This window comes from Arachis hypogaea, chromosome 6 (genome assembly GCF_003086295.3).
Source record: "Arachis hypogaea cultivar Tifrunner chromosome 6, arahy.Tifrunner.gnm2.J5K5, whole genome shotgun sequence".
NCBI lineage: Eukaryota > Viridiplantae > Streptophyta > Magnoliopsida > Fabales > Fabaceae > Arachis > Arachis hypogaea.
In genome coordinates, this window is record NC_092041.1 from 112,896,299 (window position 1) to 112,923,308 (window position 27,010).

Consider the following 27,010-nt stretch of genomic DNA (forward strand, 5'->3'; position numbering starts at 1 on the left):
ATAAACCTACTTACCTTGGGACTATTTATGTTCATTTTGGGAAGCTCAGTACGTTGGGACGATTTATGTGTATTTTTTTAAGACTTCCATGCATAAATCATTCTAGGGTGTAGTATTTAATATATTATCTAATACAAATAACCCTTGGATGATTTATCACTACAAGAAAAAAGGTCAATGGCCACGCTTTTTTTTCTACACTTTAAAAGCGTAGCCATATCTTCCTCTATTGGCAAGCTTTTAAAGCGTAGCTGTATCTCCCCATATTGGCACGCTTTGAAAGAGTGGCCATAATGTACAGTAGGCATCAACAGTCACACTTTAAAAGCGTAGCTTTATCTCACGCTTTAAAAGCGTAGCCATATCTCGATATTGGCACGCTTTAAAAGCTAACAAAAAATAAAACGTGGTGATAGAGCAACTGGCACCTTTGCAGATGTGACCCTTTCAAAAACGTCCCAATAGCTCAAAAAGCGTGGCAAAAAGCTATTGCTACGCTTTTTTCAGCTTTTCGCCACACTTTAAAAGCGTAGCAGAAAACGTGTTTTTTTGTAGTGTATATATTAAAAAGAACAGAAGATTCATGTTTTAAACATTGGTTTAAGAAAATCTAGTGATATTGAGCTCTCTTTATTTTATTTAAATAAAAAAGCTGTTTTTTTCTATTAGGCATGAATTAGCGTTGATTTAGATTGGCATTAGATTTAGAAATCCTTAAAATATAAGTTTTGTAAGTAGACCAAAGAATAATACATAACTTCATATTTTCTCTTTGTTTTATGTATGAGTTGAAATATGAATATCATATTTTTTTTTGAATAAAATTATAATTATCATCTTATAAAAAAAATAATTAATCTCATAATGTGTGTGTAAATCATACATTTTTTTTTGCATTCTTTTGCGTATTTTTTCTTTTTTGATTTTTTATTATTGTTGTTGCAATTTTTTTTTATTTCTTCTCTTCTTTATGATATTATTGTAGTATTTTTTTATGTTCTTTTTTATTTTTATTCTTATTAAAAAAAATTATAAAAAAAACCAAGAAAGAGAAGAGGAAGAAAAAAAAGATGACGACGAAGGGGAGGAAAAGGGAAATTTTGAATTGTGTTAAATTTATCAGAAAAATAACACTGAAATCCTTTAAGCTCGACACAAGAAATTTTTGAATTTTGACACCAAAATTTTTTGACAATGACACAGAAAATTTCTTAACTAATTAAAAATTATCAAAAACAAAAATAGTACCGAGATTTTTTTAAAATATCATTGAAATTTCTCAAGCATGACACCAAAATTTCTTCCAACATATCTTATTCTTTTACTTTTTCTTCATGTTTTGTCTTCTTTTTTTTCTCCAAACATGTTCTTCTCCTTTTCTTTTATGTTTTGTTATTGATACAAACAAATTTTTTGTATCTTCTTATGTTTTACTTCAAAAATAGAGGATTTTATCTAAACAAAATTTTTCGAAAATTGAATGGTATACTCCTAAGTCCTAAGCAACAAATTGTCTTACAATATGACAGAAAGATAAATTTAAATCTGTGTTTATTATGGTAACATTTTTGTGTTTTATATAACAAATTTTGATGTCATTTCTATTTCACTTTGTGTTTTATATAAAAAATTTCGGTGTCATTTCTCTTCTTCTTCGTTCTCATTGTGATTTTTTGTATTCTATTTTTCTTTCTTATTCTTCTCCTTCACAAAATATTTTTAAAATATACAAATAAATAAACAAACAAAAAAAGATAAATAAGAATAAGAAAAAAAGTATAAGGAAAAAAAGAAAACAATACCAATCATGATAACAATGACGAAGATAATGATGATAGTAATGAACGAGGAGGAAAAAGAGGAGGAAGAAAAGGAGGAAAAAAAAGGAGAAATAATCAACTAGAAAAAGAAGGAATAATGAAGAGAAGGAAAAAGAAAGGAAAAAAAAAACAAATAAAGAAGAAAAAAGCGCGTATGTATTATGATTTGGTTATATAAATACTTTGTTGTTTAGAATTACTATTACACTTATTTGAAAAAAATGATATTAGTGGATTAACATGTTAATAATATTGTTGTCGGATATATGATTTATATGACAGTAAATAGACCTCCCAATTTATAAAAAACCTAATAATATTATAGTCAGAAATTTTTTGGAAGCATTGTAAATTAATGGGTCAAAGTCAACCTAAATTTAACATCATATTATCTCACTTTAAATTGATAATAAATTAATATATTTTAAAAACTAATAACAATTATTATGGGATAATATGGTAAGATTTTAACACGAGTTATCACTATAGTTTATTTAAAAGAGTAAAATAAGCTCCTTAATTTCATGCAAGTGCTTGTCTTGGTCATACATGCTTTGTACTCATTGTTTTAGTTGAATTTGTTTTTTAATTATACTCTATTTTAATTTTATTCTTTGTTTTAGTAGGACTCTATCTTTATTTGCATTGACTCATTATTTCAGTTGCATTCGTTGTAAAATGTGACGATTTATTCCTCATGTGTCTTAAATTCCTGTAGCATGCTACTATTTATCACAAAGTTCAACTAAATGAGTGCAGAGTGCCAACTAAATATATGTGCTTAGATGATTATTATCTATTACTTACGATTTACTAATGACTTTACTTACTAAATCGTTGTAAAACGATTTACATTAAATTTAAATCGTTACAACTTGCACACAATAAAATAAGAAAAATTGTAACAAATTTATAATGAGTTAAATTTCAATTTGGTCTCTAAAATTTGGTCTGATACTTAGAATGACTCCCACAATTTTATGGACTCCAATTAGAACTCCCAAATTTGCAATTGTGATTTCGGTTTGTTCTTGCGATCATTTCCGTCACCGGAATGCTGGTCTGGGACAATTACATGACACAATGGACACTATTTAAACGACAGCGTATTGATTTCGCGGTCAAACCCTTTGAAAATCACGTCGTTTCAGTTTTATGCGGGTTAAAACTCTCATCCCACTACAACGATCATAAATTTTAACCCACACAAAATTGAAACGACGTGGTTTCCAAAGGGTTTGGACACGAAATCAATACATCGTCATTTAAGTAGTGTCTGTTGTGTCGTGTAATTGCCTCAGATCAGCATTCTGGTGACGGAGATGATCACAAAGACAAGTTGGAGCCACAATTATAAATTTGGGGGGTTCTAATTGGGGTCGACGAAATTGTAGGGGTCATTCTGAGTATCAGACCAAATTTCAAGGGTCAAATTGAAATTTAACTCAATTTATGACATTCATGTAATATTAAGGTCAATTTATTTTATTTAGGTGACTGTTTTTTTAAAGTTTAATTTTCATATGCAATATAATTTTTTTTTTTACAAATATCAAATCGTAAAAGTAAAATATATGAAATAGTTATTTAAATGCATGAATTTAAAGATAAAATATAATATTCAGTGTATCAAATTAAACTATTATTTAATTTATTTTTATAAATATTTGATTTTATGAAAAGGAAAATTTGGCTTCACTCATAAATAGTTTATTATTTTTAAATTAAATCATTTTCAATTTAAATAAGTAAAAAATAGTGATAGTTATTTAAGTTGTTTTGTCAGATTTTTTATTAGCTCCTCTGTTATTTAAAATTTTAACTTATATGTCACATATTTATACAATATCTTTATATTGATCACACTTTGATATTCTCTAATTTATATCTTTTAATTTTTATTTAAAACTTGATTATCTCTATCTTAATCTTATATTCCATATTTTTTTAGAGAGTTAATATTGTTCAAATTAGAAGAAAAAAAAATTATTTTAAACAAAAAATAGATAAATATAACAAAATTACAGTAATATCATCTCATTTCATCTAACAGTAAATAAATATAATAAAAAAAAAATCTGCAAAATAGTCAGTTACACCATAATGTGTGCTTCCACACTAAAGAAGATAACACAACTAAAAATTAGTTTTCGGAAGTATATCGATCATATTCTTTTATGGCCAGAAGAGATGTAAATAAAATCTGATCATAACAAGGCATTAGACAACAGTGGTGGAGGAAGGCGTTATCATGGAGGAAAAGATAGCAAGGGGAGGGGTGGAAAAGGAAGAAAGAGGAGACAGTAGAAACGTAGAGTATAAAATAGTTCTTTAACAGAGGTGTTGATTTTTATTTTATTAAAATTTAAGATAATTTGTGTATGTTTAAGGATTTTATTCTATATTTATTTATTTAATGTTTGTAATTAATTATTGTATTATTTTTGCTTTAACATCTTCTTAAACTCTTAAAAAAATGTTCAAAACAAAATTATTTAAATTGGCAGCTCATTTTTTTTTATTATAGATTAAAGAATGTGACCAACTAAAAAAAATCTATGTTTTAGGAGTTTATTTTTAGAATAAAAATTTTGTTCATTCAAAAATCAAGATAATCTGATGAATTATGGCCTGGTTTTGAAATCGCTTTGTCTCTGACAACGGACAATCCAATAAACATTAAAAAATTAAGCAAATTTTTATTTAAATTAAACTAAACTTGCCTCAAAACTAATTTTTTAATGATATTTCTTAAGGTCATTTAACAAACAAAAAATATATTGAAAAGAAAAAAAGAAGTGCTTACGGCAAGTTTCAAATCCTATGCAACAAGATGGATATAGATATAAGGTGGCCATGTGTGTATATACATGACTATTGAGAGATGGATTATATAAAATAAAATTAATGAAGAGATTGAAAAATTTATCTCTAAATTAGTTTTTGCTGAAACTCTACTGCACATTGAAATAACAAAAGAATACTTTAAAAGAACTAGCAATGTCTACGAATTTAGAAAGAGATAATTTATCATTGTTGTTAAACTCAGCAATAATTTTTTTGGATTTACTTCTATATTGCTCTTTTGAGTTTTTGATCCGAAACCAGTTGTGTATTTTGTTCTTGATGAACTTGTCTTGATCACTATTGAACTTTTTCATAGAATTGTACACTGCAAGGTATTTTTGCCTATAGAAATGAGAACTCTCATCATCATAAGTGATCTTCGATATGGCCAGAGCCTCAAGTTCAGTCGGAGGAGCAGAGAAGGGATCAATCCATCTTCTGCTTAAACTATAGCTCTCTTTCTTTGAATACATGTTAATTCGGTGCTTTAAGAATGCTGCCATTAACTTCGCCTTTCTATAAGAGTTGTTGTAATCATGTTCGTTCGAACCATCTTTTTTGTCTTTCTTAAAGCTCTGCTTGTAGCTTCCGTTCATAGATGTTGGATGGCACTGCATTTTTATTCTTCCTAGCCAATCTAAAATTTTTTTTTCTTTCACTTAACTTCTTAATTAGTATTATCTTTCATCAATAAATTATCAGTGGATTGGTTTGATATTGACCTCATCTATATATAATAGTGTTCCAAAATTTTTTAGAAGATAAAGCACATTTAACAATCTTTTATCTTATTTTTAAAATTAAATTTTGATTTATTATTAGATAACTTGACTTTTGTTTTGTTGTTTTATTTAAATTTAATTTAATATTATCTATCTATATATAGATATAGATATAGATAAATTTTATTTTAAAATACTTAAAGATAAGATTTATTTTAAACTGTCTATTGATTTAGATTTAAAACGATTTCAAAAGATATATAAGTAGGTAGTCTTTGCAGTTTAAATTTAATTTAATACCATCTATCTATATATAGATATGGATAAATTTCATTTAAATATTATTTTAAAATGTTTAAAAATAGATTTATTTAAACTGCTTATTGATTTAATATTTAAAATAGTGTCAAAAGATGTATAGATATAGTAGTCTTTGCGTTCTTTCTGTCGTCTGATCTCAAATCAATGAGGATATATAATTAGTATCATTTTAAACAAAAGATAGAAGATAGATAATATAATAAAAGATAAAAAAAAAGATAATAATTCGGCAGAAAAGTCATGAATCCATCTATAAATATGTAGTGTTTGTTCTCTCGGCTGATCTCAACTCAACTCCAAACCAAACACTAGTCGTTTCTTTTCTCTTCTCTTCTCTTAGTCATATCTCTCCCTCATCATCAGTAATTATTTTTCTCTTCTCCCTTGTTAGCAACTCCATTAACCGATCAAATATAACAATGGCGGGTGGAGTCATTGGAAAGGGATCCGGCAATGGGAAGCAATATCCGGGAAAACTCACTTTCCGGGTTTTTGTGACGTGCATGGTTGCTGCATTTGGAGGACTAATTTTTGGATATGATCTTGGCATCTCAGGTGGAGTTACATCGATGGATCCTTTTCTGAAGAAATTTTTCCCAGACGTGTATGCAAAGGAGATGAACATGAAGCCATCTGACAATCAGTATTGCAGGTTTGACAGCCAGGTTTTGACACTCTTTACATCCTCCCTGTATTTGGCTGCTCTGGTGGCATCACTTTTTGCGTCTTCCATCACTCGAATCTTTGGAAGGCGTCTTACCATGTTGTCCGGCGGTATTCTGTTCCTCGTGGGTGCCGGTTTCAATGCCTTTGCTCAGAAAGTGTGGATGCTCATTGTTGGTCGCATGTTGCTTGGCTTCGGAATTGGATGTGCCAATCAGTCTGTTCCAATCTATGTGTCGGAGGTTGCTCCTTACAAATACAGAGGAGCCCTTAACATGATGTTCCAATTGGCCATCACCATTGGAATCTTTGTGGCCAACGTCCTCAACTATTTCTTCGCCAAGATGGAGAACGGTGAAGGCTGGCGCTACAGCTTGGGTTTCGCGGCTGTCCCCGCCGTCATGATCATCATCGGCGCAATCTTTCTCCCCGACTCGCCGAGCTCCTTGATCGAGCGTGGCAAAGATGAGAAAGCCAAGCAAGAGCTGATCAAGATTAGAGGAACCAGTGACGTGGACGAAGAGTTCAAGGACCTTGTTGAGGCGAGTGAATCGTCCATGGCAGTGAAACACCCATGGGCCACTCTGTTGAAGAGGCATTATAGGCCTCAGCTTGTGATGGCTATAGCCATTCCTTTCTTCCAGCAACTCACTGGCATGAACGTCATTACTTTCTATGCTCCTGTTTTGTTCAGAACCATTGGTTTTGGCAGCAACGCTTCTCTTATGTCTTCCATGATCACCGGTGGCTTTAATGCGCTTGCTACCTTTGTTTCAATTTTTACCGTTGACAAAGTTGGAAGGCGCAAGCTCTTTCTCGAAGGCGGTGCTCAGATGTTTATCTGTCAGATTGTGATAACCGCCGCGATAGCAAGTAAATTTGGAGTGGATGGAAACCCCGGAATCTTGCCAAAATGGTATGCGTTCCTTGTGGTGGGATTTATATGCATCTATGTCATGGGATTTGCATGGTCATGGGGTCCTCTTGGATGGTTGGTTCCTAGCGAGATATTTCCCCTTGAAGTCAGATCTGCAGCTCAGAGTATTAATGTGTCCGTCAATATGATTTTCACATTTGCAATTGCTCAAGTATTCACCTCCATGCTCTGCCACATGAAATTTGGCCTCTTCATCTTCTTTGCTTTCTTTGTTTTGGTCATGAGCGGTTTTATTCATAAGTTTCTTCCCGAGACTAAGGGAGTTCCCATCGAAGAGATGTCTGTTGTGTGGCAGAACCATTCTTTTTGGAAGAAATTTGTCAAGTCTGCAAGCGAAGAAGCTAATGCCAAGGTCGATAACTCGTGTTGATTAAGACAGTTTCCATTTTAATTAGGAACCAAAAGTGATTTAGACTCTATTGTTTTTTTAAGTTTCTTTTTTCTATTTTAGTAAACAATTCACTTGTTATTAAGTTTTTGTTTAGAATTTGGTTTAGTCGAATACATTTTTTTCTGTTCTTCTTCAAATTTTAATAGTTTTACTTAATGAGATTATTAAATGTTCTTCTCACGCAATTTCATATCTTAAGTTGTTGTCTACTTTTCAGCGTTAATAAGAATTAATAACTAAAAAAAATATAAAATTTTATATCTTAATTTGTTTGATGCTATTTTAAAAAACGTATGACACAATATTACTAGTAGCTTGTTTGTTCAAAAACCACCATGAATGTTCAGAGGCTCTGAAATTGCAGCTAAGAGACATTAACATGGTGAGTTAAGTCATTTATTTATGAAAATTGGGTTTTGTTTCTAGTAATGGGGAGAGGAGTTCTGATGGATATGTGGTTAGATGTGAATATGATTTATGATTGGACACTACAATGTTATAGCTAACTTCACTTATTGTGATACTAGCTTTAATTATAAATGTGATTTATGAAAGAGTTAGGTTATTTACAAGAAAAAGATTGAGATTCGGTGTTGCTATTTGCTACTACTAGTATTTATCTTTGAGCCAGTTGATTTTTACCGTTATAGAAGTTCTTCAACTAAGGGAAAACGGAAGAATATTAATCAAGAATGTAGTAATCAAGCAAGTTGTCATAAAAATTTTACTCATGCTATGTTTCAATATGCCAAATTCATAGTTTCCTACCATTTATGTTATTAGCAAATTGTTATTCCCATCTATATTAATGGTTTATATGAAATTATGACCATATACAGTTTTAGTTGTTTTGAAAACCTTGTTGAATCAGATTTTGCATTCGCTTTGTTTGTAACTAGGTAAAGAAGAGAATTATTTTCCAAAACAGCCAATATAATTTCAAGAATTCAATGTCAACAAACCAGCCAATCTAATTCATTCATATACTTGCTTTTATAACATGTTCACAAATACAAACAAATGCTCCTATTACAATGTAAAACACAACACTATAACTTAATATGTAGTTCCTTTTGCTTCCAAGAGTTTCTGTGATGCATAAGCTATATATCCACTAGCTTTCTCACTTGTATATCTTTAGCTTCTTTGGCTTTCTCACTGGTGTGCTCAATGAGGCTTGGATGTCTCGGAGTAGATGATAGTATATGTAGCAGATCTGTTCAGCAAAAGAGAGGAAATAAATTGAACCTATCAATAAACTAGTAGCAAATTCAAACAGCAAGGGTAGATTTTGATTTTCAACTTTTCACCAGTTAATACACAGTTTAAAAGATGGAAAGTAACAGTTAAGAAGTCAAGCAAGTAAACATACGCTGGCCTAAGCTCTGGATTTTTCCGCAGCATACTCTTGACAAGCCCTCGACTTGAAGAAGAAATATACATTGTCATTGTAAGTGAAATTCTATATCATCATTTAATTTTAATGAAAGGTAATATCAAATAAATTGAATGCTGCAGACATGCTTTATACAAATTAGAGAACTTCAATTCTAATCCAAAATAGCTTGAAGTTTGATTGTAGGATATCAGCAAAAGAGAATCAAAAGCATCATAGTTAAATAGAACACAAGTAGAAGAATGCAAAGGCATAATAGTTAAATTGAGTTGATTAAATTCAAGTTCAGCTAACAAAATTGTAATGAAACAAAATTATCTTTTTTTTAGCTCTCAGTGACATAATTGCAAATATCTGGCAGAGTAAAAGAATTGCAAGCAATTTTGGTTCTTGAAAAACAATGAAAAACAGCAAACACATGACTAGGTTATGTGCTCCAAAACTCAATCACCAATTCACCATCTAACCTTCATTTTCTCCCCTTAAATTTCAAACACCACAAACTCAAAAGCACTCACTGTGGAAAACAACTTTTCAACTTGTGACCTTATGCAAACTTAACAACGATGTTAACTACCTCAGATCAGTGTCATCACCAAATCATCAGAAATTTGGTGTCAAAAACATCGTAATCATCAACTTACATACCTTATTCGGAGGGTAGCCCCTGTTTCCAGCATCAATAGCAACCAATTTGCTCTTATTTAGTATCCCCTGCAACCAACAGAAGAAAGTGAGAGAGAGAGAGAGAAAGAGAGAGACAGAGATCGAAAGTGAAAGAGAGACAGAGGGAGAGAGAGAACCGTATGCGAAGCACTGGAGAAGCGGTGGCAAAGCTTCCTCGTCGACGGCGAACTCGATGCCAAGCAAGAGAGTGACGCCGGAGAAATGGGTTGAACTGACGGGAGACAATGGGGATTGAGAAAGGAGGAAGGGGAAATGGTTGTTTGGAGGATTGGGTGAGCGTTTCATTTTTGTTTTTTCTTTTAATATGCAGGAATAACTTGATCATTTTATTTATTTTGAACTAAATAAAATAAAAGGTTATGATTGTTAGGTAACCAATAATTTTCTTAATAATTTAGTTAGATATTTTTTAAAAGTTGTACAATATTCAGTCTTTTATTATAATAATTTAAAAAAAATAAAACAAATGCATCTAAAAATTATAAACAAATTTAGTATCTTTTTAAAATTAAATACATATTCAAAATACAAACTAAATAAAACTAAAATTTATAATTTAAATTTAAATTTTAAATTTTTGTTTCAGATTTAATATATTTAATTATTATATTACAATTTAAATACACATCCAAAAATCAAATTAGTTAGAATTCAAAATTTCGAATTTAAAATTTTAAAATAAATCTTAAATCACTAGTAAAATTTTCGTTCCGTAAAAATCCAGAGCTGCAGCGCCTCCCCCTCTCATCTGTAGCCGTTTTCGTCTTCTCCCGCGTTGCGTACTCTTCTGCGACGATCTCCTCCTTCGACGACGCGCTCTTCCCGCGACGCACACTTCCCTTACGCACACCTCGCACCTCCTCCATCGATGGGCTCCTCTCCATCCCTGATCTCCTCCCTCGCACCACGCACAACCGCCCCCTTCTCCCGCGCCTCCCCTGTCTCTTTCCCCACGTCGCACTCCTTCTATCTCTGGTATTTCTACTTTGCAAAATTCTAAAAAGATTTGGTTGAGTTCATTCATGAAGATATATTATCCTTTTTTTTCGCTGTCTAAAAAGTTATATTTTTTTAAATTTATGTACAATATTGGAAGTGTCTGTGTTTTTTCTTCTTCTTTTTTAAATGTATTTGTGATTATCATTTTTTTTTTTTTGCATTCATATGTTTGATTTGGGAGTTGTAATGTTAACCTAATTTGGATGTGTCAATATTTAATTTTGGATGTGTTTATGTTATTCATTATGTTCTTATGTACATATATAAGTTTTTTTACATGAGTTTTGGATGTGTTGATAAAATATTTAGAGTGCATTCTTATAATTTTGGATGTGTATTTGAGTTTAATTTTTCTTTGTTCAATATGTAATTTAGAACTACAATGAGAATAATTTAGATGTGTTAATACATAATTTTGAATGTGTTTATGTTGTTTATTTAATTTTAGATGTGTTTTTGACATGAATTTTGAATGTTTTAAATAAAAAAAATAAAAAAATAATGTGTTTATGTTCATTGATTTTTTTAAAATTAGTACACGAAAAGTTGTTACGAGTTTTATGGTTTAGTTTGCAAAAAATTAATGAAAAATTAATGTATTACAAGTGGTTACCGTGACAAGTATTCAAAATAAAAGTGATTCCTTAAAAATAGGAAATATAATTAATTAAAAAATTAAAATAATAAAATATTAAATTTAAAGGCTGAATTTTGTTGTATAAGTAGCATTTTCCTTTTCTTAAAATAAGGGTTATGATTGTTAGGTAACCAATAATTTTCTTAAAAACATAAATAATCATTAATCAAATCAAAATACACTACACCTCCAAATTATCCATCTAAATTTCAATATTAGAATAACCATTCGCATACCTACTGAAATGAAATATATCCATTATTCACATTGTTTAGTATTTTTATTCTCATTCTCTAATATCTAAGACTCAGCATAAGCACTGTTTTTTTCTTCAATATATTTTTGATTTGCTAAATGACCTTATGAAATATCATTGAAAAACTTGTTTTGAGGCAAGTTTAGTTAACTTCAATAAAAATTAGCTAATTTATCAAGTTAAAAAAAAAAAAGCTAATTTTTGAATGGACAAATTTTTTATTCTAAAAATAAAACTCTTAAAACAGATTTTTTTTTTTTAGTCGGTCACATTCTTGTAATCTACAGCCAAAAACGAACTGCCAATTTAAATGGTTTTGTTTAGAACATTCTTTTTAAGAGTTTAATATGATACTAAAGCAAAAATAATACAATAATTAACTGTTCATGCATATATAAAATTAACTTAGATTTCAACAAAACAGAGACCGACACCCCCTACTAGAGAACTATTTTATGCTCTATTGTCTCCACTTTCCGCCTTTTCCACCTCTCCCTCTGCCACCTTTTCCTCCACGATGAGGCCTTCCTCCACCACTGCCGCCTAATGCTTTGTTCTGATTAGATTTTATTTGCATCTCTTCTGGCAATGGAAGAATATGATCAACGCACTTCCGGAAGCTGAAATCTTCAGCAGTGTTGTCCTCCCTGATGAGGAAGAAGCACCTGCTCCTGTAGATTGGATGATTGCGGACTTGAAAGCCGCGGATCCCTACACCAATCTTCCTGTCGGACTCAGCATGCCCTTTCTTAAGCAACTCCAACAACACAAGATGTTCATACTGATGCATACAAGAAAGTCACTAATGATTCAGTAACATATACACCTTCAGAATTCAGAATTCAGAATTCAGAATCTGGATACATTTCAAAACCAATTTAAACATCTGGTGGCAAATACTCTCATAAAGTTCAATAATTCAATAACTTAATGCAAATATACAGTGAAACTCTGTTGCCAAAACCAAGGCACTGAATATCAAATCAAGAATGCTGGTTCTTCTGATGAATAGGTAAGGCTGCTCGCCCCTCCTAAATCTTTAATGACTTAATAGAAAGATTCGAAAATCCAAGTGAAGATTGAAGAGTTCAGGAATGTCCACAAAGTATAAACATAAATTGGATATAATATGGGTAATCAATCAGTTAATGAAGGTGTATAAAACACTTTGAAAAGAAAGTTAACACGCCTAAAGAGAACCAAATTTGGGCCAAGTTCTTTCGGTGCTCAGAGTGAAATGTATAATATTTTTTAACCGCTGGACCCTCCCTTGAGAAAATTATGATCTGCAACAACCTGCGAAACTTTACCTAAATTTTGCTCCAAATATTAGCAGAACTCAATCGATATCATTCACAGATTCAACTAATCATAAATAAAATGAATCGCGATATTCCATTTTGTTTTGGGCATACCTTGTTGACGTTGACATGGTGAGGCCAAAGATGAAGGAAGTTGTAGAAGTAATTGAACATGTCAGAGGAAGACTCGAAGCTCTTGGGCCCCAACTTCACGGCTTCTTTTGATTCTTTGGGTTCGTCAATCTTCTCCAAGCGTTGTTCCTCTACGGACTTCTCCTCAGTCTCCACCTTCTGCTTCTTCGGAGCGACAACGTCGTCCTCCTTCGCTTCTTCTTCTTGTTGGGCATCCTCTCTGGGTCGCTTCTGGTTCGGGTCGGCGACGTTGTCGTCCTTCTCGAGCTCCATGTCAACAGCTGCGGCGCTGGGATCGACGGGTTCCGGTGCGGTGCCTTCTGCCATTTGCGTTACGATTTTGAGAGCAAATTAAGAGTTAAAACCCTAAATCGATTCAAATTTGTGACAGGACTCAAATGTGGTAACTGCAACAGAGAGTGGAAGCACCACTCCCTTTTTATAGGGAAAATTATTGTAAAGACCATTAATAAAACTTAATTAATAAGAAGGACGGTTAATATTAAAATTATTAAAAATGATTAATTTATATATTATTAAAAATAAAAATAAAAAAATAAAAATTGAAAAGATAATATTATTTCAATAATTTCTCTTTTTTCTTTTTTTTTTCTTTCTCCCATCTTTTTTACTCATAGAAAAATGATGATTTTTAAACTCATTCCACCTCCATACCTTAAAATTGATCTAGCCGAAGAAATGCCTTAATTCAAAGCATATGAGATTATTAATTACTGTTTTATTTTACTGATTATGTGATTTTTAATTTTATTTCTTTCAAATCATAAAGTGCATATGCATTAAACAAAATCTAAGTTAATTTTTTTAATGAATATAATAATAGTGTATTATTGATGTTAAGAGCGTTATTTTTAATTCCAATAAGAACTCTAATAACACTTGTTGTCTATATTAAAAAATATATTAACAAATGAATGAATTTAAATTTGAAGGGTTTATGTTTAATAAGGTGTGTTTGGCATGAGGCTAAAAATGAAGATGGATCAGTTTTTATTTCTAAAGTTGTGTTAGAAAATTTTTTTATAGACTTTAAACGCAATGCTTTGGCGTTGCTTATGATTATAGCATTTTTTTTATTTGTCTAATTAAAAGAACCTGATTATATATCATGACTCTTAATTATGTTTACACAAAAAAATTGCAAGAAGTTGGAATTTCTATTACTAGAGTAAGGTTTTAACCAATTATTGGTTCTCTTTGTATCATATTCAGTGTGTGTTGTAGTGAATAGCTTGACCCCAATCTTTAAGAATACATGCAAGATGACAATGGTTGGAGCAATAAAGTGTTTGAGACTTCAGTTAGACTAAAAATAAGAATGCATTGTTAGATCATGATGGAGTGTTAGAAGAAGATTGTTCTGGTTTTGATCAATCCTTTAGTTACACTTTTGCAATGTATTTGTACTTAATAATTGTTGTTTTTTACCGAAAGTATTTGTACTTAATGATTGTTGTTTTTTACCCTGTACTTGTACAATGAAGCATAAGGAATAGTGATATGAAAATATTAGAGTGGTCTAATTTTATTAGAAGCCTGATATAGAAGCATAATTATTAATTGGATATTTGACTTGTAATGAAATATTAATTGAAAATTTTATAGAAAGTGTTTTTTTTTTAAGATTTTTTTGTTTAACTATGAGCAGAGTTACATAATTTTAGTACAAAATTATAGAGTTTGTGCAAAAAATTATAGAATATTAGTACAAAATCATAGAATTAATGCAGAATTGTGGATTTTTTATTTACTAAATGCAGCAACTTTAATGCAAAATTATAGAATTTTGTCATTTGATTGTAGAATTACACAATAGAACTAAAGCCAAAACCTATTGCATAATTCAAGTGCATATTTGCACATATGCTATTAAAATCAACATAGAACTACAAAATTCAAGTGTAAAATTACATAAATTTAATTAAAAATCAAAGTAAAACTATAAAATTTAAGTGCAAATTTTCACAAATACAACTAAAATCAAAGTAGAATCACCTCATATACATAACTTAAGAAAAACCAACATTGCAATTCCAAATGTGACAATCTATAAAGTTAGAACTATCCAAAAATACTCGTATTCTTTCTGGATTAGGATTTTTACATTTAGAACGATTATGACCATTCTGATCACATCGGCTACATTTGTAAATACACATATGCAAGGAATTAGCATATATGAATCTTTAGGTACGTCATTAATTTTAGCTAATGCTTTCTCTTTTGCAGCCCAAACTTGGTGATATATTAGTGAAAATCTGTATTCTTTGAAAATGTCATTTCGTATGTCATTAGGCAACTTTTCAGGAGTTAATATCAACTTGTCGACAATAATTAAAGACACCGAATTAGACCTAAAAGAGTGAGTACTCCCAATACATCTTGAGCTGAGTGCTTATGATTCTTGATAAAATGTCTCACTACGAGGAGCGAAGTATTTTTTTCCCATAGCATAAGCCTGCAATTTCCATGGATAATTTTCAACCTAGCTGACACAAATTATTTTACCCAGATTGTTCTTTAAGAACTTGTATGTAAACTTATGAGCAATACCATATTTAAACAATGTTTTTCTCAACTCACTTGCATTTTGAAAAATATGTCCTTTTTTTATAAGATCATTCCACTTAGCAGAATCATTGATAATCTGGGATATAGGAACAAATTGGGTTGTACATGGAATTGGTGTTAATGGATTTTGACTATCAATATTAGAGACGACGTCGACTCTTTGAGTTGAATTATTTGATAGTGTACTAATCATAAAAAAATTTAAATTACTTTTATAACAATTCACTAATCACTAATATAAGAAAAATTTATAAAAAGATAAAACAGTTGGAATACATACCTATCATGAACGTTGTCGTCATTGTCCTCATGAGGTGTACTATCATGGTTAGTCTTTTCTACCTCCATGATGTATACATGAGTTGTATCATCATTGAATATGATCAATTGGTTACCAGTATCAATAAGGTTCATGAGTTGAGATTGGTTAAACTTGACTATGTAGGTAATGTGTTTGTTCTGCATATTTTTTTGGGTTTGAAGCCATATTTTATACATTAAATTTAAATGCGTACATTCTTCTTTAATTAGTTCTCCTGTAATTTTTCCTCCATGATAAATAATTTTTTGATTTGATACAACTTTAGTATTGCCTCCAACGTGAAAATAACAAAAAATTTGTCACTGACGAATAGTAGATTCCATGTCTATGCAAAAATATAAATCAATAAATAACAAATAATAAAAACATGGATTACAAGAAAAAAACATTAATATTGATTAATTACTATTAATTGTTGACTACTCTATAAAACAAAATAATAAGACATTAGAAATTTCTCGAAAACAAACAAATCGTGAAGAGTAATAGATGACAGAGACCAATTAAATCAGCACCGATTATTGCATTATTCAAGGGCTAAGTTTTGAATAATTGAAAAAAAAGAGATCTATCAAGTCAAATTCCACACGTTCTGAATGATTTGTTTTATGCTAATTGTTGACTACTTTATATATGATAATAGTAAGAAATTAGTATACTCTGAGATCTTATGTTTTGTGATTGGCAACAACAAATGTCTATATGAACTATAAATAAAGGTATATCAATAAAGATTTGAGTATGATATATAATTAGAAAAAAGATATGTTTATAAAAAAGAAATAAATAAAAAAATAACTTAAGAATATATTTGTTTCTTCTAAAAAAAGATTTGATCCTTTTCTTTAAATATTTTTTTTTTTTGGAAACAAAGAAAGCTCAACACAATAAAGTGGAGCAAGAGATAAACAAGCATATTAAGCAACCAGAAAAAAGAAACCAAACACGAAGGTGATCAATCCCCTGTCATTTCCGGCATAGCTATTAACAACCAAAAGGATCAATACCAGCCCACTCCTTGTAGCTCAGAAACGTTCTACTTTGAATGACCTCAACACCTGCTTTTCTATTGTTGAAGATTCTGTCATTGCGTTCCATCCAGATGTTCCAAATTACTGCAAAGAATCTAGTCAGCTACCTCTTCTTCTCCTCTTTTCTATTAAGCATACTAGTCTAACTCTCAAATAGACATTTAATGGTTCCTGCGACTGCCCAATCTCTACGAAAGCCCCTCAACCACGGGCACCACACCTGCCAAGTAAATTCACAAAACAGAAATAGATGATGAACAGATTCCATCTCTTTTTTACATAGGACGCAAATATTGTCACTCTGCTGGATGACGCCCAATTTACTCAACCTCCCTTTAGTATTTACCTGACCAACTAGAACAAACTATCCAAAAAGCTCTATTCTTGACGGTACCAACCCTTTTCCAAATAACACTTGTGAAGCTATAGCTCGTAATCTCTTGTGAAAGAGTCTCCGATTGCAGCACCTGCACCAAAGAGTTAGTAGAAAAAATACCTTTATTATCAAATTTCCAAACAATATTATCCTGTCTACCAGTTGATAGCTTCACTGGCCTTAACCTCTCATGAAGTTGATGAACAAGTTCCAACTCCCATTGAAATAACTCTCTCCGCCACTGAAAATTCCAAATCCACTCTAACCCATCCCAAAATCCACAATCTCCTATCACAGATCCTTATTGGTTTAAAACAGAGAAAAGTCTTGGAAAACTCGCTTTCAAATGACTACCTTGAATCCAATTGTCTTCCCAAAACATAGCTTTCCTACCGTCCCCTACTTCCATTGCCATCCCACTAATAATTTTATCTTACACCTGTTGTTCTTTTATATTCAACTGACATATGTCTTTCCACGGGCCACCCTTTACTGGTACAAGCTGATCTGATAGTCGTACATTAGGATTCAAATTGTTACAAGAACAAACAATCTTCTTTCACAACGGACATTCCTCTTTTAAAAATCGCCACCACCATTTAAACAAAAGCGCTGTGTTCCTGAGCATTGCATCCCCAACTCCCAAACCCCGCCTTTTTTGGTGCTTGAACCACTTCCCACTTCACCAGAGGTATACCATAGTTTCCATCCTCCTTGCCCCACATAAACTTCCTCTGTAATGCAATCAACTTTTATTTAAATATTATAAAAATTAATCATTCAAAATAATTTTTTCCTTTTCTTCCGGTTGTACCTATGATGGGGGCAATAATGGATTTATTTATTTGTTCATTAAATTTAAACTTAAAACTACATGGATCCTTTCAAATTCTAAAAAGTAAAACTAAATATTTGTATTTTTTTTAAAAATATTATAAGAGAATAATATTTTATTTGAACAGCGTAAATAATAAGCTAAAAAAAAGTTCATTTTAATTTAAAAAGGCTAAATTTTAAATTAATTAAATATAATTTTTATTAGTAGACTTGAAATATAATCTGTTGTTCACATTATTTATATTTTTTGTTGTTCTTCCGACAAAATTGCTCTCTGTTATTCATTCTCATTAAAGTTATTTTTTAAAGAGAAACTCAACACAAAAAGTAAAGCATAGCGGCAACAACAAAGGAAAAACAAATAAACAAGAAAATAATAACCAACACAACCATTATAACCATAAAAATTCCTTTATTATCTCCGACATTACTATTAACAACAAAAAGGGTCTATATCTAACCACTCCTTATAATTCTGAAAGGACATGTATAATATCCTCTACTTCTCTTCTTTTATTCTGAAAAATTCTTCAGTTTCGTTCCAACTATCCGTTCCACATAATGGTTAAAAAACACACCATCCATCTCTTGCACTCTTCTTTCTTCTTTTTTATTTGTTGTCTGAGTCCAACTCTAAAAGTGCTTTTTGACTATATCCGTCCATAGTAAACTAACATATGATATCCTAGCATATCATACTTGCCAAAAAAAATTACGGCCAATAAATAAGTGGTGACCATTTTTTATCATTGCTGTTACATAAAACACAAAATATTTTCTTGGTTAATAACTTCAAAGCGAATTGGTCTCTCTTTTGTATTGATCCTACCAGTCAAGACAAATCAAATAAACAACTTCATTCTAGGTGGAATAAATCCTTTTCAAATAGTCCTAATAAAATAATAAATTAAGATATGAAATTGTCTAATAAAAATATTTGATAATCTCACTAAATAACATTATAAAAATTCAAAGAAAAACAAAAATAAATATATTGGATTAAACCAAAATTTAAACAAATCTTAATAACAAGTCTAACTGTTTATTAAAATAGAAATAAAACCTTAAAAAACCTATATACTCTATATCACTTTTGGTTCCTAATTAAAATTGAAACTGTCTTAAAGAATCTAACCTTGGCTTTAACTTCTTTATTTACAGACTTGACAGATAAACATCTGAGCTCTACCTTCGAGAAAGAACTTGTGCCTTCCAACTTTGTCAACGGTAAAGATTGAAACAAAGATAGCAAGTGCATTAAAGCCACCCGTAATCACGGAAGCCATAAGGGAAGCCTTGCTGCCAAAGCCAAAAATTCTGAAGAAAACAGGAGCATAGAAAGAAAGGAATGGCTATGACCATCACGAGTTGAGGCCTATAATGCCTCTTTAACAGAGTGGCCCATGGATGCTTCATTGCCATAGACGATTGACTCGCCTCAACAAGGTCCTTGAACTCTTCTTCCACATCACTGGTTTCGATAATCTTGATCAGCTCTTGCTTGGCTTTCTCATCTTTGCCACGCTCGATCAAGGAGCTCGGCGACGAGTTGGGAAGAAAGATTGCGCCGATGACGTTCATCAGGGCGGGGACAGTCGCGAAACCCAAGCTGTAGCGCCAGCCTTCACTGTTCTTCATCTTGGGGAAGAAATCGTTGTGGACGTTGGCCACAATGAAGCCAAGGGTGATGGCCAATCGGAACATCCTGTTAAGGGCGCTTCTGTATTTGTAAGGAACAACCTCCGACACATAGATTGGAACAGAATGATTGGCACATCCAATTCCAAAGCCAAGCAACATGCGAACAACGATGAACATCCACACTTTCTGAGCAAAGGCATTAAAACCGACACCGGTGAGAAATAGAATACCTCCGGACAACATGGTAAGACGGCTTCCAAAGATTCGAGTGATAGAAGACGTAAAGAGTGATGCCACGAGAGCAGCCAGATACAGGGACCATGTGAAGAGTGTCAAAATCTGGCGGTCAAACTTGTAATACTGGTAGTCAGATGGCTTCATGTTCATCTCCATTGCATACACGTCTGGGAGAGATGACTAAGAGATGAGTAGAGAAGAGAAAGGAAAGGACCAGTATTAGGTTTGTAGTTGATTTGAGATGAAACGAGAGATAGAACGCAAACACTAGGATATTTTATACATGAATTCACGCAAGGGCAATTATGACTTTTCAACCGAATTATTATTTTTTTTATCTTTTATTATATTATCTATTTTTGTTTTATCTTAATTTGAACCGTTTAAATTCCCCAAAGTCAGATTTTTTATAAATATATTAATTTATCGTACGGTTTATGTCATATTTATTGCGATACTAATTACGTTTATTTATTCTTATTTAGTTGCTTAGAATTTTCTAGTGACGGTGAATTTATTAAGCAAACCCAGCTAGTTAAAATTGAGGTCATTGTTCTGAATCGTAAGAGATCAATCGGTTCTAATTGAATAAATCAAAAATCGACTCTCTTATCAAATCTTTTTTTATAAGAAGTAAATGATCGTTTTTGTTCCCAACGTTTAGAATAAGTTTTAAAGTTGTTTCTAATGTTTCAATCGTCCTATTTAAGTTCGTAACATTTTAAAAAAATTGACTCAATGTTGTTCTGCCGTTAAGAGAATTGACGGCAGGACAAAATTGATACGATTTTGAAACGTTAGGGACTTAAATAGGATGAAAATGTTAGGGACAAAAACGATACATAGAAATAAATTTTAATTTTATCCTTCAATAATATCAATTTTTTACTATACACAATATTCAATTATTTTTTAATTACATCTAAGTAAATTACACTTAATCATATTACTTTCATTCTAAATAAATTAATTTTTTTTATAATTTTACTCTTAAAAATTTTTAATTATTATGAAATATTTGTAGAATGATTAGTATATAAACTTGCTTTAATGAAAAAAATAATATATATATATATATATATATATATAATAAAATATAAATTATATCTTTTATCTCTAGTGTATCAAAATTCTTTAAAATTATAAAAAAATAATTTTATTATTAAAATAAAAATAATGTGATTAAGTGCAATTTACTTAAATGTAATTAAAAATAATTGAATACTATGTACAGTAAAAAATTGATATTATTGAAAGATAAAATTGAATTAAAAATTATTTGTATGTATCATTTTTGTCCCCAACGTTTTCGTCCTATTTAAGTCCCTAACGTTTCAAAATTGTTTCAATTTTGTCCCGCCGTCAATTCTGTTAACGGATCTCTAAGGACAGGACAACATTAAGTCAATTTTAAAACGTTAAGGACTTAAATAAGACAATTGAAACGTTAGGGACAACTTTAAGACTTACCCAAACATTGGGAACAAAAATGATACTTTACCCTTTTATAAATAACCAACAATGAACCGATTTAAAAATCAATGAGGGAAAAGAAATCGGTAAACCGATCCATAACAATTCGATCCTCCTTAAAAAAAAGAAAAAATCTTAAATAATCTTTGATAATTACACAACGAGATTTTCAACCATAAAAAAAATTTCTTTTTGTCTTTTGATATTTACTTCTGTAAAATTTATTAACCGTCAATATTTTTTTTAATTAAATATGTCTACATCGCTCATTTATCTATTAAAATACAATTAGAATTTATCAAATTTTTATTAAGAGTCCTGTTGTTAGGAATCGTTTAAAATTTTTTATATATATATTAATTAAATTTATTGTGTAAAAATTAAAAAATATTAATAATTTTTTAATTTTTTAAAAAGTAAATACTAAATCGGTACCAAAAATTTTAGCATTACTTGAATAATGTTATTGATAAAATAGTTCCTGAATGATTTTAAATGGTCTAATTATTTTGTTAGTTCTTATAGTTTTACCAAATTTTTAATTAGGTTCCTATATTTTTTTTCATTTCAATTGGATCCTTACATTATTTTTAACTTTATAAGTAGGTCATTTTCATCTCAAAAACGTTAAGAATAATAGTGTTCCAAAGATTACCTAAAACAGATGGATTTTGGCCTAGACGTGAGGTCTAAATTCCTTTTAGGGCAGCATCCGATTTCGCTGATGCCAACGTGTTGCCGTCCGAATTTCTCGTGAAGAGGTAGGAGGTAATACCTGCAAGGGACTCCGATACTTAAGTTAGCAATGATTTAAGCAAGTTTTTTGTAGATTGGATTTTTAATATACTTGAGTGTGTCGGTGTATTTATAGTAAACAAGATAACCACCTTTTAGAGAGTAGTCCCCTTTTCTAGGGACTAAGATCTCCCTTATAGATGAATAGGAAATATCTTAGGAGTTAATTATTTATTCAAATAAGTAAGGTTGAACTGTCCGTTGTCGCGCTCGACCTTTATGAGGTCGGGTAGGAGTAGATGAGGCCACTTTCGTTGAGTGCGCTTTTATTCCTCTTGGACTTGACTATGTTTTTTGAGTCAGAGTATGAACAAACAGAATATTTCTTTCGAAAAACATGTGATTAAAGAATAAAGATCTAATTACATTCTTAATTGCAGATATTTTCCATGACAAAAAAAAATTACAGATACCTTCAATTTGTGAAAAAATATTCATTTAATTTTATTATTTTTTACACTAAAATTGACATAATTACAAAATTAAAAGTAATTTAGAAACATAATTAAAAAGAAAAAAATATAAAAATTAATTGAAAATTTGGTAAAATTATACGGACCAACAGAGTAATTAACCCTTTTAAAATTCGGCAAGCGTGTTTTTGAGCTCGGCGGAGTACAACTCCAATAAAAATGATGCTGAGGTGGCGGCCGTATTTTGATGATATAGTAACTTCGTTAAATGTATATACCAAGGTGGAATTTTTAATTAATTAACCCAATCTAACCTGAAAAATCTTCCCACCCTCATGAACCCTAATCCCCTTCCCCAACACACTCTCTCACTCTGAAATAGGCCAAAATGGTAATGGAGTTCAACGCGGTGTCTCAATCTTCTCACTTTCATAGAGCTGCTATCACCAACACCGTACAATCGCCGTCTCGTCATCAAGTCCTCTGTGTCTGCCAGCTTGCGTCGTCCCTGTGCCTTCACCTGAACCCACTCTCCATTGCCCCTACGCCTTCACTGTTGTCTCCTTAACGTTACCTCGCCGGTCTGTGCTTTGTGGTGGCTCACTTCTCTTCCTGCGATCAAGCATAAGAACAGACATACACAGTAGTGGCGTCTCACTCATCGGCTTCATCGCGCCTCTCGCCAGCAGTTGTGCCTCGTCTCTCCCCCGCCAGTCATTACTCGCCATTGCTCACTGCTCACCGCCAATCTCCACTTGTATCTATTCATGCTTGTCATTAGTCGCTGTAACTGCCTTTTTTATCTCAGCCTCTTAATGTTATTTGAGTTTTTTTTTTAGATGGTTGTTTTTTGATTTTGTTATTTGCATGTTGAATTTTAAATTTGAAGCTTGAAGTTTTTATTATGCCATCTGGTGTGTTGTAGTATTAGGGATTATGATTCATTGTGTTTCAACATCTAATATTTTTATTATTTTTCAATTTTTGTTTTTGATTTTTCTTTTTGAACGTTTTTGTTTTGTTTTGTTATTTAATCTATCAGATTATATAACAAAAACACAAACATTAAGAGAATCATAGATTGGAAATGATTGTTTTTTTTTTATTTTGTTTAATATTTGGTTGTATATCATACCAAAACTTACAAAAAGTTTTCCAGCTACTTTGCCAGCTAATAATCAATCGAGTTGTGGTGGTATAATCGTTTCTTCTTATGGTAGTTTTTAGACCGATAGTGATAGTGGTGGTGCATGAAACAACAATCAGTGGAGGAGAGAGGAACCATAGAAGGTGTGAGAGAAATTCTTTTGGAGAGATTGACTTGGAGGAGGGTGGTTTAGCAAAAACTAGGGCAAAAGAATTAAGATTTTTTTTTTGTTTATAATTGTTAAAATTAATTATAAAAGATAATTCAGTAAATTGTTAAACATGTCATATCTTTAAAATATAGTGATCACTTCAGCATCTTTATTGTCAGACCTAGTTTAGAATATGTTTGTCAAATTTTAAAATCTTTTAAAAATTATTTTATTAATGATATTATTTAGGTACTATTTTATCAATATTAAAATTTTTTAAATACAAAATTGTTATTTACCTCATTTTTTATTTATAAAAAATAAATAAAAAAATATTTTTTAGATATTTTTATTATTATTTAAAAACTATTAAAATATTAAAATTATATTAAATTTTAGATATACGCAATTTTTTTGGTGAACGGTATATGTAAATTAAATCTATCTATCTACTTCTACTTAATATACTAAAATTAGGTTTTCTCCTAACTAATGAAAGTGAGGTGTCAATTTCTCGTAATTTATTTTTTCTCCAAAATGAAAGCACTATTCTCTCTTCTAAATTTATTTTAGAAAAATATTTTTATTATAATTATATTATCATTAACATTTAATGAATAATGCATAATTATACTAATTTAGGAAAATATCTTTATCATAATTGTATAAAATCAATCTTTAATGTATTATCACCTAATGAAAGTGAGGTGTCAATTTTTCATGAATTCATTTTCTCTCCAAAATGAAAGTAATATTTTCTCCTCTAAATTTATTTTAGAAAAATAGCTTTATTATAATTATATTACAATATTACAATTATATTACAATTAGCATTTAATGAATAATGCATGATTATACAAATTTAGAAAAATATCTTTATTATAATTATATAAAAAAAATATTTAATACATTATTAAACTAATTATCAATCGAAAATATTTTTAATCATTTTAATTATATTGATACAATTCAAAATTCTCATTCATTATGCAATAATTTTATTAGTGACAAGTTGTTACATTAATGGTGACCCATTTATAATAATAATAATAATAATAATAATAATAATAATAATAATAGATTTTAATAATTAAATGCTAAAATAATTATCAAACATGGTCTACCTAACTTCAATTAGTTAACAAATTTAATTTTAGTTGCTATGTTTTATTTTCTATGTAATTATGTTAATTGTCGATCATTACTACAAAAAGGCGCTAATTTGCGGGGTTTTTTTTTTGTTTTGCGCGAGTTTTTAACCCCCGCAAGTTGTGTAACGGCGGTTTTAAAAACTGACAGAGTTAGGTGTCCTGCGGTTTAGTTACGGGGTTTTTAAAAAACTGACGCTATGTCAAATTTGAATTGCGAGGGTTTTTCGCCCTCCGCAAATTGTGGAGATTTTCAGTATATTGCGTCGGTTTTCAAAGGCATCCAGTTACCCTATTATGCGGCGGTCTTGATTGACATTGTGGGGGTTATTAACCCCTACAAAATTAAAAGACTAAAAACTAGTTTTCTATTTGTGGGAATTATAAACCGCCTCAATTTAAAAACCACTACACAAATAAAACTACCATAATATTTTTATTTTGCATATATATAGTTTTTTATTTTATAAGATATTAATAAATATGGAAAATTTTAATACTAATAAATTCATATAAAATATAAATGTAATTCATAACTCATTGTAATGAATAATAACATTTTTATATTATAATAAAATGCATAATATCTTAATTAACATTGTCTTTATATATCTATTCCTAAAAATTAAAAATGTTAAAATTCAATAAATTCACAACTACTACTAATAATTTCACTATTTGAATAAGTTTGTTTAGTAAATAAAATCTAACATAATATCCTAAAAAAAGAAAAAAAATTCACAACTAATCAGTCTTTAAAATAATACTAAACAATGTCTTCACGATTTTCATTGCTTCCACCTAATGATGATGTTCTTCCTGTTATTGGTGTAATAGTTTCATTCTCAACATCATTAGCCTAAAATAAATTAAAACAAAAATTTCAACCTAAAAATTACCAACATTTATAGAATTATAACAACAATTCAAAAGAAAAAAAAAATCAAAGTGTAAAAAAAGCATTAACCTTTTCAAATGTCAAAAATTTGAACAACAAATTGAAAAGAGTAGAGGTGTGAGGTTAGAATATACGAGACTAACAATGCTAGAACATTAGATTAATGTAACAATTATGATTCATCATAATTTTCAACATGATTAGTGCAACATAAATGCCACAAGAGAAGGCAATTTACCTGAGCTCCGTGGTCAAATATACTAGTAAGTTCAGCAGAAATTCTTCCTTCTTTAGAAAGGAAATAAGCCTTTAGTACAGTCAATGTCCCATCAAATTTAGACTCTAAACATTTAAAATCAGCTTGGGAGTAATTGGTAGAAGACATTGAAATTGAAGTATTAGCAAACTGGCTGAAAGTATTAGTAGGTGTAGCTCCCATTCCCAAACATCGCACCCTACCAGAATGCTCCTCCCCAAACAGTTTGCCAATAGCATTATTTGTGGATGATCCAGATTCATCTTTCTCATTTTGAGTCATAAGTAGTTCAATTTGTTCCTACAATTGAAATTTAAACAACGAAAATATAATAAAATAACATTAAAATTTGTCGGATTCTAAAGTTACATTTTTTACTAAAATAGACTAATAAATTCAACTTACCGCTATATCCCTTGCTTCATCAGTCACAAACGACCCATCTTTCTTCTTATGAGTTTCTATATACATTTCTCCACGGCTAATTTTTCGCCCACTTTGTAAAAACTATGTAAAAAAATATAAAAAAAAGTTAAGATGGGTTTTGAATTATAGTTCATACTATTTCATGTCTTTTCCTTGAG

General features: G+C 30.5%; 3 protein-coding genes and 1 long non-coding RNA gene across 4 annotated transcripts; 1 reads left to right on the forward strand and 3 right to left on the reverse strand.

Moving 5' to 3' along the window:
- Nucleotides 1–5,900: 5,900 nt before the first annotated feature.
- LOC112755803 (sugar carrier protein C-like) lies at nt 5,901–7,837 on the forward strand. Its single transcript, XM_025804098.2, has one exon. It carries the CDS (start codon nt 6,130–6,132, stop codon nt 7,678–7,680), a length of 1,551 nt encoding a protein of 516 aa, XP_025659883.1. The 5' UTR covers nt 5,901–6,129; the 3' UTR covers nt 7,681–7,837.
- Nucleotides 7,838–8,652: 815 nt separating this feature from the next.
- Nucleotides 8,653–10,180, reverse strand: LOC112755804 (uncharacterized). Its single transcript, XR_003179083.3, has 4 exons — nt 9,901–10,180; nt 9,746–9,811; nt 9,074–9,124; nt 8,653–8,917 (listed from the first exon to the last, which is right to left on the reverse strand). It is a non-coding gene; the product is annotated as an uncharacterized lncRNA (long non-coding RNA).
- Nucleotides 10,181–11,990: 1,810 nt separating this feature from the next.
- Nucleotides 11,991–13,553, reverse strand: LOC112755805 (uncharacterized). Its single transcript, XM_025804099.2, has 2 exons — nt 13,092–13,553; nt 11,991–12,457 (listed from the first exon to the last, which is right to left on the reverse strand). Exons 1-2 carry the CDS (start codon nt 13,434–13,436, stop codon nt 12,137–12,139), a joined length of 666 nt encoding a protein of 221 aa, XP_025659884.1. The 5' UTR covers nt 13,437–13,553; the 3' UTR covers nt 11,991–12,136.
- Nucleotides 13,554–19,235: 5,682 nt separating this feature from the next.
- LOC112754210 (sugar carrier protein C) lies at nt 19,236–20,378 on the reverse strand. Its single transcript, XM_072197718.1, is given in 2 exon segments — nt 19,236–19,608; nt 19,610–20,378. Coding segments are annotated over 2 exon segments (882 nt in total). The 5' UTR covers nt 20,302–20,378; the 3' UTR covers nt 19,236–19,418.
- Nucleotides 20,379–27,010: the final 6,632 nt, after the last annotated feature.

Excerpts from the sequence above, each read along its gene's own strand:
- LOC112755805 (XM_025804099.2), bottom strand. The coding sequence starts at position 13,436 with ATGGCAGAAGGCACCGCACCGGAACCCGTCGATCCCAGCGCCGCAGCT. Across the intron at positions 12,458-13,091 it reads ACCATGTCAACGTCAACAAG|TATGAACATCTTGTGTTGTT; the intron begins GTATGCCCAAAA and ends TGTATGCATCAG.
- LOC112755803 (XM_025804098.2), top strand. The coding sequence starts at position 6,130 with ATGGCGGGTGGAGTCATTGGAAAGGGATCCGGCAATGGGAAGCAATAT.